Source organism: Panthera onca, chromosome A2 (assembly GCF_046562875.1).
Source record: "Panthera onca isolate mPanOnc1 chromosome A2, mPanOnc1 haplotype 2, whole genome shotgun sequence".
NCBI lineage: Eukaryota > Metazoa > Chordata > Mammalia > Carnivora > Felidae > Panthera > Panthera onca.
This window is the reverse complement of record NC_138340.1, coordinates 95,352,094-95,364,490: the sequence shown is the minus strand read 5'-3', so window position 1 is coordinate 95,364,490 and position 12,397 is coordinate 95,352,094. Positions and strand designations below refer to the sequence as shown.

The following is a 12,397-nucleotide window of genomic DNA, read 5'->3' as shown; positions in this document are numbered from 1 at the left end:
AAGCAAATTTTATTTTTTTCTTGATGTTTATTAATAGTATCCATTTCCCCACAAATACAAACTATTTTTGTAACTAGAAAAAACTATAAACAGTTTTTTAAAATGTAAACATATTTTCAGCATGAAAGTATTTGTTTACCAATTACCTGAATGGCATTCAAATAGATACTCCATATAGGAGGAGTATGGTACAAACAAGATATGTAGCCAACATCTCTCCTCTGTTTCCAAAACAAGAGAAAGCAATGATTTTTGTTTTCTATATGAGTCAAGAATTAAAAATCCACTGAATGAAGACCAGGGTTTTGTAGTTATAAATTTCAGAAAAATGGCCACAAATTGGTAATATATACAATGTTGAGGAGAGACAGAATGTGATTTAGCTAGCTGGCCGACACTGTAAAAGATGAGGGGCTTTTATACATCATATGGCATGTGCTCAAGGAAGCCTCAACTATTGTCCTAGCCATAGCATCTTGAATTTTGGGGATCCCTAAACACTATTCTAGAGATAGTCTGACTCAACTTCCCATCGTGGGACGAAAAGTTGTTGGCAAGGGTACTGAAACTAATTTGTTACATAGCTCATGTCACACAAAACAAGACAAATTTTAAACCAGAACATATTTAGGGGGAAAAAACTCTGAATTTTAACTTTGTGTTATTCCTATGCTATGAAAATACATTAAATTTTTTTGCTTATATATTCTTCTGGGTCTTTTCCATAATGTGTTATCCTCTTATTTATTATGCTTACTTCTTAACAACGGTTTTACTATGGACATAAAAATGACAGAGAAACAGTATCAGTGCACACAACAGTTTAAAAATATAATACCTCTATTGTACCATCAATGTTCTGGTTAAGACAACTTCCAGGGTATACTGTTTTCTGGACATCAGATTCAGTAATTACCATTGAATCACTGGAGAAACTAAACATGAATAAAAGAGAGTGAACGAATTAAGAGTTGTGTACGAGTGTTACTGTTAGTCCAAATTTATAGCATGCATAGAGTTATAAGTACTGTAACTCAAACTGTATTTTTGACTGATTTTTCCAATTAAAATTAAAGTAACACACTTCAATGATAGAGAACTTCAACACATCACCACTGAATTTTATGCCATTTTAAGAAGTGTACTACAAATATATGACATGGAGCTATTTACAGGTAGAGACATTTTCTAAAAGTTATCTATGCTATTACTGAGTAAAAGCCCATAAAAGCTCATTTTTATTAAAAAACTATTTATACACACAAACAGAAAAAAATCTGGATGAATAGACATCAAAAGTAACAATGATTATCTCCAGTGGAACTGGGGAGCAGAGGCAGCAAAAAGAAGGTTCTTAATTTATACAACCACTTCTACATTTTTTTGTTTTTAATCTATTCATGTATCTTTTGGCATTCGCGTCTTTATTCTGAATTGTTTTACAATCATTATTTTGTAAAAAAAATTTTTTTTTCTTAAAATGCTTAACTTGGGTCATAAAAATAAAGTGAGATTAATATTTAGCAACCATGGGATAAAGATTAAAGGGGTAAATTATAATTTTGTTTTAGCTAATACAATTTCTCACTTCACTTTTAATGTGCATCCACACTGCCTTCTTTATTCCACTCCCCTTTTGCCCAACTCCTCCTTTATTTCTCCTATCCTCTTCTTTCATTCTGTCCCAAACTGGCCAGATATTAGTTATCATCATCCCATTTCCTGACTTATATAACTAACCCACTACTGATAAACATTTGGTTGTTTCTAAATGTTCACTATTACAAATAATGGTACAATATCAATCCTCATAACATCTATGGACTTTCTGTATGATACATCTTATAAATATTTAAAGATTTAATATAATGCCACATTCCAAAAAGTTACATTAATTTTACTTCCACAACAGTTATCATGTAAGTATTTATTCAAAACTTCAGCAACTCAAAGTTCTAAAACTTTGTTAGAACATTTCTGTTTTTGTTTTTGAGATTACATATCCTTCAGCTTCCATTGGCCATATAAGTTTCTTCGGCTGTGAACTGCCTATTTGTGTTCTTTGTTCATGATAAATGATTGTAAAAACTCATCTCCCCTGTCTTTCTTCTCTGTCCTTTCCTGGTTCTTCTGTCTCACAATTCTGTTTCCTTACTGCTTCTTGCACACACTATTCTGATCTTGGCTCCATATTTTGATTCTTTTTTTCATAGCTGAGAAGCCCTCCTGATTACTTTGGGTCTATTAAGACCCAAATTCTAATAAAAAAAATTCTACTTAGTCCACAATTTCATTCTATGGCTTTATAGCATTTGAAAGTGTTCATCCCAAGTTCAAAATATAGTCTGGCTAAAACCAAACTCACTGCTCCCCTCTTAATATTAAGCTAACTCTCCACCAGCCTAATTTCTCTATTTTATATTAATGTATCATTATTCTCCATATTCTCTAGCTCATACAACACAGTGTCATCTTTGTTTTTCCCCTTCACTTTGTTCTCAGCATTCCTCCTTCTATCCCAATATCTCATGGTCATCCCTTCATTTCCTTTTCCTCTGGAACCACTCCAATAAGCAATTATCATAAAAATGTGCAGTAAAAGATGCCACACAGACATGGGTTTAAATTCCAGCACTTTGGTTGTTATCACCATGTTATATTCCTTAACCACTACTTCTTAAAAATTATTATTTTGTGAATAAGTATTATTTCAATGATTAGACTAAAGTCACTTGAGGGAAAAGGCCACTTAAATACATCTATAGCTCCCTCCATGGCATCTAGCTAAGGCCCATCCCAGTCATTGTTTCATTTAATCCTCTTAATGAACTACTCTTAGTAGTTCATTAGTAAGAGTAGAATTAACTACTCTTAATGGTAGTTTTATTGTCCCTCATATTACTAAGACATGGTAAAATAATCTGCCAAAAATTGTATAGCCAGTAAAAGGTTAAATCAGGTGTCAAATGCAGATCTGACTCTAGTCATTCCAATCCTATACTATATCCCTAAGAGGCTCCTAGTATATAACATCTCCAAATACATGTTAAATGAACGACTCAATTATTTTTTTAAACAAGTTCAAATCTACTTTAATTCAAAAAGCATCATAGTTGTATCCAAAAATGCGATGACATTTACAAGAAATAACTTTGACTCATCACTATTAGCAGGAGTGAACATGGTCCTTAGTAACTCTGTTTTGGGGAGTGGGAGAAAACTAATGGTTTTAGTTGAAAGGTACTGTCAACACACTTCCACTGAATATTCTAGAAACTGAGAGAGGGTGGTGAGCTGACAAAAGCCCAACTGTAGTAACAGCAAATAAGTCTACATTTCCAAAAGACTCCCTTTTCTTCACACTTTAGAGAGAAAGCATCACTAATTAAAGGAAGGCTATATGAAATACTGTAGCTGATTATTAGAGAGTTCTTGCTATCTACTTATTTTCTTTCATATCAGAAAACCTAGAGTGGTGGTTACCAAATGTCAATTCATGGACTTTCTGTATCAGAATTATTTTGTTACAAATACACATGTCCATGGTCTATCTCCAAGCTGTTAAGTCTGACACTCCAAATGTATAATCCAGTAATCTAATTTTAAGTATTCAAAAGCCTCCAGTGTTTCTGATGCATGGTCAAGTTAAAGAGCTAATGACCTCAAATGAAATGGGAGCTTTAGAAGGCTGTGCCAGGCTGGGCAAATGATTCCAAAGCCTACAAACAGACCCTGAATAAAAGAAGGAGAAACAGACTGCTTCCCCAAAAGTGTGGACATTCAATATCTTGTCTCAAGGAAAAGAAATGTTTTTTTGTCTTGAGGTCCCATTAATAAATGCCTATGAAGACAGTCCTAGAAGAGCAGAGCCAGCCAAAGTTAGATGAAATCTCTGAACATTGCATAGAGCTAAATATTATAGCACACTCCCCAACTAAATTATGAACTGTTCGTTCATTCATTTAACAAATATTTACTGAGCACCTACTAGCAGAGGGAATAATTACACGGTCTGGGACACATCAATGACTCAAATGGGCAAAAATCCCCACCCTTACAAAGCTTGAAGTCTTTCATAAAAGAAAGACACTAAACAAAACAAATAAAATCAAACTCCCCGGTTAATATATATAAACTTGGTTTTCATCTTACACATACATACTTTATATATATATAACAGATAATATTAAGTAATATAGAAAGAAATGACATGGGAAATTAGCGTACAGAGTTCTAAAAAACAATTTTAATTTAAGTGGGGGTAATAGAATAGACATCATAAGAACATTATATCTGCATAAAGACCCAAAGGAGGTAATGTGTTGGGCATGTAAATATCTGGAGAAAGATCATTCTAAAGCAGGAGCATACTGATGGTCTGAGATCTCAAGGAGAATGTGCGGCATGAGAATAGTGACCAGTGGGTGAGTCAAAAGGAGATAAAGTGGTAACAGGGAACCATCATGTAGGACCTAGTAAGGCACTGTAAGGACAGAAGAGCACTGGACTAACGTGATCTGATCATGTCTTAAATCTAGTTGTGGAAATGTGCTGAGGACAGACTTTAGGGAAGAGTTAGGGTAGAAGGAGAGAGATCAGTTGTTGCAGTAATCCACGTGAGACATGACAATGGTAGGCAGCAGGGGGCTAGTGAGAAGTGGTCCAGTTTAGATGTATTTTGGAGGCAGAAATAACAGGATTTTTTGATAGACTGGAAGTGAGGTATGAGAAAAAGAAGAGTAACCTCAGATGGAGATGGCTGCTGAAGGAACAAATTTCAAGGGGAAGATCCAGAGTTCTGGACATGGTGAATCTGAATATTAGACAACAAAGTGGAGAAAGTCCAGTCATGACTAGAATGATCCTATCTTATATTTCTTGGGTATGTCCCACATCAAGGTAGTAAAGACCAGGCATATGATAATAAATATAAGCACACTCTCTCAGCAAATTAACAACAACCAGCATTTTTATAAAATAAGGTGTAAAATCCCTATAATGTCTTCAGTTTATAGTATTTCACACATTTCAGAGAATTATCTCTTATTCTTATTCCTTGATAATGCTACATCCCCATCTCTTTCATCCAATTTTCCTTAAGTCACATTTTCTTCTGGAAAACAATCATGTTATGACTATTACTACTCTACAAATGCTGTTGAATGAAATTATAAGTAGACAGATACCTTGGCTGAACTGTAGACAAACTGACAGCTGGAAGCCTTTCCTGCAAACAATGGATCTCTGCCCCATAGTTTTCTTCAGTTTCTTTCAATTGTTGCTGCAAAGAGGAGATGAAGTTTTCTAATTCTTGAACTTGTCCTTCCAGTCGCCTAATTTTTTCAGAATCTTGCAGAGCAGATAACTTGCTTTTATGACTGACATCTAAGTTATATGAAGAGAAGAAAATAAACACTTCAACAGAAATTTCTTAGTGAAATACCACAATCACTTTTTTGTGTGTGGAGATATTCATTCTTCTTTGAAAAAATAATGTTTTTTTTACTAGTAATAACTCAAGTTTCAATTTAAACTCAATTTGACTCAAGAAAACAAACAAACAAAATGAATCGTGCAATTCAAGATCATTTCTTTAATCTTCATGTCTGTAGTACCCCTAAATCTACCAACTTTACGTCTTTCAACTGGAAACAATTTAGAATCACAGAATAAGAAGTGAGAAGGGATCAAAGATAGCAATAGTCCAAATCTTCCACTTTAAGAATGAGAAAACTGAGACCAGAGAGATTATACTGAAATGCCCAAGGTCACGAGGTTATCTCAAATTGTAAAGTAAGAAAATCAAATGACTAGGGCACTAGGTGGCTCAGTCACCTGAGCATCTGACTTTGGCTCAGGTCATGACCATGAGTTTGAGCCTGGCATTGGGCTTGCTACTGTCAGGGCAGAGCCCCTGCTTCAGATCCTCTACCTCTCTCTCCTGCTCCTCCTCTACTTGTGCTCTCTCTCTCTCTCAAAAGTTAAAAAAAAAAAAAAAAATCAAATGATTAAATATTTGGTATAAAAATACTACACTGTGGCATATAATCAAAATTTACCAATGTCATGCAAATTGGTCATCTGAGAGGCTGATAAAAACTCTGTTTCCTCTTTTGGTAGACCTCCTTCTGCAACCTCAAGCTTCACATCATCTGTCTCCTGTCCATGTATCTATTGAAAAGAACAGAAAAGGAGTGAAATAAATATACGATCTAGCATTTTGAAAGTTATATTACAGCAGCTTTACATTGAAAATGTTTTTGAAATCACTTAGAATTTTAATACTCTGATATAAATATTTTTGCTTCTACGTTACTCCACGCTTTCTTCTGACACTGATTCACATTCCCTTCACAGCACTGCAATTATATTAGGAAGTGTACTGTTCTTTCATACCCAGAAAGAAGTTCATTTTAATACAAAAACAGAAGCTGCACAGAATTTTGGTATATAACTCATACAGTATTTGTAATATGACTTGGTCTTCAGAATTTCAACTCATACACTGTAAATTTTATGCTTATCCATACTTGGTAATATAACTTTATGCATCTCTGGATATAACCTATGTACATCCAAGTAATTGACAAATGGTATGGTTCTTTACACAAAAGGAAGGAAAATAATGAAAACAGATGAACCTCAAGTTATTTCCTTAACTATTATAATTAGGCAGCAATTTGTCAGATGCTTAGGTGTCTTAATTTAGTGATTCATAGAATACTTAATAATCATCTACTACATGGCTAGCACTGTGACAAGAGAGACTAAGATAAAATCAGTAAAAAAAAAAAAAAAAAAAAAAAAAAGAAAATATGTGTATCTGCCCTTACAGAATGTATCAACTAGTTGGGGAAATAAAATTAAGTAACTAGAGAAGCACTAAACTATAATTGACTATAAGGACAATAACACAGAAGAAAGAATGATGTGTGTGAGTAGTTATAGAGTAAGTCAAACTTGATTCAGGCCTCAGTCATTTTGGGCAATGATCAGAAAGGTTATACTGAAAAAAGAGTATGAGCCATTTGTGAATGAACAGCCTAATGCTATAACTAGTAAAGAAAACTATCTTGTAAAGAGGGGTTTAATTTGGATAAGGATGGGGGAAGGTGGCTATGTAAATAAGATAGATTTAGACTACAAAGCACCTTAAAAGCAAGGAGAAAGAGTTTGGACTTGCTCGGCTAGATGAACAAATAATACCACAAAAAGCAGGTGAGCCACAGGATAAAACTATTTCCCATGAAGGCTACTTTACTGGTTACTATTCTTATCAAGTCCTCTACCCCGTGCCTAACCCCTAGTACAACTTCAACAGAAGACCTTGCCTCTTAATTTCCCAAAGAAAATAAAGACCATCAGGTAAATTCTTCAGTTTCCAGCCTACTTTTCCAAATATATCTCTTCACTTAATTCACTCAGCACTTATTAAACCTCTACCATGTGCTCCAACCAAGGACCACACTAAGAAGAAATAAAAATAAAGACAAGACTCCCTGATTCTGAAGGGTTTAGAATCTAGGAATTATTTTAAATAGATCATTACCTCCCCCCTTTTCCCTGTTGCCATAGTTCTTGGCACAAACTTGCATTTATTATTTTTCTTGTTATTATAATTAACAGAAAAAGGTAAATGCAGTAACCAAAGGCCAACAGAATGGAGGAAGAAATGCCTAAGTCTAGGAAGACAGGTAAAGAGGACACAAAGGAAATAACATCTGAACCAACTGGAAGAACACACCAAGCAGACTGGAGTTTGATGGCAGTGTCAGGCAGAAAAAAACCAGCATTCAATAAAGGCCAAGGTGTGAAAGATCAGGGTACATTTGGGAAACTCTGGGAGTATTTCAGTATGGCTAAAATGAGGAGGAGGAGGGTTAGAAGATGAAGCTAACAGGTTAGACAGTGATATATTGCAGTGCTGAGACTGATCTCAACCAACCTCTGGATGCCTTTGTGGTGAAAGCTACCTTACTGGGTTAACATGTGAATTTCACTTTTTAATTTTTTTTCTGGGGAGAACTAAAGAAGTTAGGGTGGGTATCTGTGTTCCAAAGTAAGCCTCCCACATTCTGGTACTGGGGAAGGGAGGTGTTTCTCTCATCAAACCAAACTGTTCCCTACTCAGTGCCCTAAAAAGAAAGAGGCAAAATGACACATCATTCACTGACTCACAAATCCATCACTGTGGATTACTTGCTTCCTATAAGCCCTCCTACACTATTTAATAGTTTCAACTGTGTATTGCCATGAAGAAAAGCAACATACTTTTAAAAGAAAACAAGGAAGGTAAGAAAACAGAAAGGAAATCTGACAGTTAAGGATTCACCACTGACTTTGATCAAAGAAAGCTTAGTGAAGTGCAAGTTGGAAGCTTGTTTACAATGGGGAGGAGAGAGGAGCAGATGGGGAGGTTCCCGCTATAGTCTATTTTTTCTTTCAAACAATGTGACCATGAAGGAGAAAGGGAACCACAAGGGAAGATGTGGCATTGAGTACCGGTTATGTTCTAAATAGGAGAGACGTAAGGAATGTGCGAGGGGAAAGGACAGAAACAGAGAAAAACACAAGCAAAGGAGCTGAAATCACAGAAGAGAGGGAAGGGACATGTTATCAATCTTGGAAGAGGTAGAAAGGGATATTAACAAAGTCACAGGAAATAAAATAACCTTGGTTATGGAAAGGAATAACTTCTGAGACAGAAGGAAAATTAATTAGGGCATTCAGAGATTTAAAGAAATACATATGGTCTAGAGGTAGCAGGCTGAGATAATTTATAATTGATAGCTCTGATATTTGTAGAGAAATAGGAGATAAGGCCAAATACAAAGGGGGACCAGAAGTAGAATATATGACTTGAGGAAAGTTGTAAAGCTGAGAAACATCCACTGAAGGGATTGTGAGAAGGTAAAGTACCACATAAAAGAACGGTGAAGTGATCCTGAGGGTCTGGCTGATGTCAGACCATGATGATGTAGTGTCACCAAACCACATTTGCATCTCATTTTCTAAGCAGCCCTCAGAAACCCAAGTATGACTAGAGAAGAAGGATCCAAACCCAAGTATGACTAGAGAAGAAGGATCCCTGGAGGCAGGATAAGGGCAGTAGAAAAACAAAAAAATCCAAACTGCTAAGAGTACTGGTAAGAAAATGGTATGATGATTTTGAATAGGGATCAACATCTTGGCTATGAAGGGAAGTAGAAAGAAAAGTAATTATTGTAGGGAAATGTAGAGTTAAATAAGGATTTTTATCTATCCACCTGCCCTCCTACATAGTTATCTGTAAGACAGTGGAGTAGGTTTACAGGTTTTAGAAAAGGCAGGATAGTTTATTTACTTGCAGAGGAAGAGAAAGAGAAAAGGAATGATGGAAAGGGGAAAAGAGAAACAGAGGAAGATAGAAGGCGAGAAAGAGGGAGGGGAAGAGAAAGAAGAACAAGAATTGTCAAGTGATCCTGAGGTCCGGTTGATGTCAGACCATGATTACACAGTGTTACCAAACCACATCTGCATCTAATTTTCTTAGCAAAGCATCCCTCATAAGCAGAACTTTCGCTGCGTTGTCAGTTAAATCTTTCAAATCTGCCCAGTTAAGTAGAATGACATCAAAAGTACCCCAAATAAACAGACATAGAGATCCTTCTGGATTTTTTCTACAACATCAAGATCATAAGACTTATCTTTGCCAATATATGCTATTTATTTTTCTGATAGTTAATAAATTACACTATGCCATCTATATTCTCTTGCATACATTTCTAAAACAACTACTTGAAAGAAATTTGACATATCTAACACTGTGTGAAACTATGTTCTAAACAACTATACTAATTCCATTTTTCTCTAAAACAGACCCGCTACTTTAAAACTGCTATATAGAAAACTAAATACAACTGCTTCACCAAGTTTACAATCTGACATTTTATATATATCTTACTTTATCAGGATTTCCAAAACTCTCAAATGGGGTAAATAGTATTCAACTTGCAGATATTCCGTTAGTTCATTGATACTATGAATATGTAACTTTTCCTTCATCTTTTTCATGTTCACTTATTTTAGAAATGCTTAGTTGATGAAGAAGCTTACAAAACAGCATGTGACACAATAAATGAAAACATAATACATTTTCCATTTCACAGACCTTACTTAATCGTGTTTGAAGTACCAAGAGTTTGTTGTATTCTTCTGTTACTTTGGTGAGAAGAGTTTGCATATTTTCTTGAAAGTCTAGATGATAAATAAACAATTATAATAATTTCATTTCACAAGCAAACTTGTGGACATCTTTGATTCTCTTTATATCACAATTATTGCATTACATAAATAAAAATGTATATTAAAAATAAGATTTCATGAATCCCAAAAGATATTAAATGACTGAATTATGATTAAAAGTAAAAGTTCATCACATTAACTGACTTAAGAAAATAATGTGGGAAGGGGCACCTGAGTGGCTCAGTTGGTTAAGTGTCCGACTCTAGGTTTTGGCTTAGGTCATGATCTCATGGCTGTGAGATCGAGCCCTGGGTCGGCTCCACAATGAGTGTGGAACCTGTTTAAGATTCTCTCTCCCTCTCTCTCTGCCCCTCCCCTGCTTGCACTCTATCTCACAAAACAAACAAATATTTAAGAAAAAAGAAAAAAGACTGTAAGATTTTATTACCTTGAACTTCATATCTATAATCTTGCAATTCTTGTTCTTGATTTTCAGAAGTATGCACACCAGAACTTTCTTTCTCTTCTATATTTATGTCACATTTTATAGCAGGAGTATGATGTTCACCAAGGACATTGCAAAAAGTCTATTAACAAAATTAGTATTTTACAAAATTAAAAATTTTTGATTTCTGCCTCTGAAAAATCATTAAACGTTATTTTCCTATATGTAAAAGTCAAAATGGCACAGAAAAATCAGCAAGGAAACACTATCCCATACACCAAATCAGTCTGCAAAAGAAATGGTTAAATCTAAATCTTTCTCTCTCTCTAGGACATAAAATACTTCCTACAGTGGAAAAATACTGATAATCCTAACTGCACAAAACTATTTTTTCTGCTTCTAATAATGAATATAGGTTGTACTGCAATCTACCACTTTCTAGCTTGTATCTTAGATTGATGTTATCTCTGTAATGCCAACTACCCTTGAAAAAACACCAGAAGACAAGGACAGAAGTTAAAAGATGATGATTAGGGGTGCCTCAGTTGGCAGAGCATGTGACTCTTGATCTTGGGGTCATGAGGTCAAGCCCCATGTTGGGCATAGAGCTTACTCAAAAAAAAAAAATTATGACTGGAAAGTAGTCTATAAATTCTGAAGGCGCTTGTGATGAGCACTGGGTGCTGTAAGTGATGAATCACTGAATTCTACTCCTGAAACCAATACTGCATTGTATGTTAACTAAAATTTAAATTAAAAAAAAATTATATGAAGTAGATCACATTCATGTACTTTTCTGTAACACATAGGTAGAATTCTATGCTTTATATGCACAAATTACAAATATGTGACACATTATTAGTTTTTTTCTCCTGAGCAACAGAAAATTCTACCATCATTTAAAAACAACACATGACCCATAATCATTTCAGAAGCCCTCAAAATAAGTTTTACCTTTGCCCTGCACACAACTGGAAACAACTGGAAAAAACCAAATTGTTTATTACTATTTCTTGAGATTCGCTTAAAAGTTAACTATACTGTCAATTAACAACTGAGTGTATTAAATTTTCAGCAGTTTCTAAAATGGAATTTTATCATACTAGGGTTGGCAGAAACCTGAATGATCACCCCATTTACTAATGAAGAAATGGACTCAAAAAGATGAAAAAACTAGTCTATGGCAACATGATTAGTGACAAAACCAGGTTTCATGAAGAACCCCAGAGGACCCCTCTATCAGAACAAGTGATTCATATTTCAACTTGAGATTAGGGATCAGGTAAAGACAATAACAAAAGGAAAAAAAACATAAAGTCAGCTTATAACTTAACTAATTCGACTTGGGCTCTCTTTCCATTATTTACTGAATATCAACAATAGATATGAAAGGACAATGCCTGAACGCTTCAGAAGTGGAAGTGGACACTGCTGAGTAGCTGAATGAAGACATGCATTAGGTGTGGTTGCTTTTTACTTTTTGAGGTTTTTGCAACACTGTTCTTTGAACAACTTTATAGGTAATCAAAATCAGTAAGGTAGCTCTACCTGTCCCAACTAATACCACCCTTTTCCTCCAATTCATAAATATAAAAGCCCGGGATAGAGATTAGGGACAAACCAAAGCAAAGATTATAAATTCTGAACTATTTCAAATATGCAGAAAAATAGTTTATCTATTACTTACCTTTAACAAATGGTCAATTTTGTCATATTATCTCCATATTT

General features: G+C 34.8%; 1 protein-coding gene across 6 annotated transcripts in view; it reads right to left on the bottom strand.

Moving 5' to 3' along the window:
• AKAP9 (A-kinase anchoring protein 9) overlaps positions 1-12,397 on the bottom strand; it is a 153,695-nt gene that overhangs the window by 84,485 nt on the left and 56,813 nt on the right. For all 6 annotated transcript variants that reach the window (XM_078442477.2, XM_078442478.2, XM_078442480.2 and 3 more), the window contains 5 exons: positions 10,673-10,811; positions 10,151-10,236; positions 6,060-6,171; positions 5,187-5,385; positions 839-935 (listed from right to left, as the gene is read on the bottom strand). In XM_078442477.2, coding sequence (XP_078298603.2) covers positions 839-935; positions 5,187-5,385; positions 6,060-6,171; positions 10,151-10,236; positions 10,673-10,811 — 633 coding nt within the window. The remainder of the gene's footprint in view (positions 1-838; positions 936-5,186; positions 5,386-6,059; positions 6,172-10,150; positions 10,237-10,672; positions 10,812-12,397) is intronic.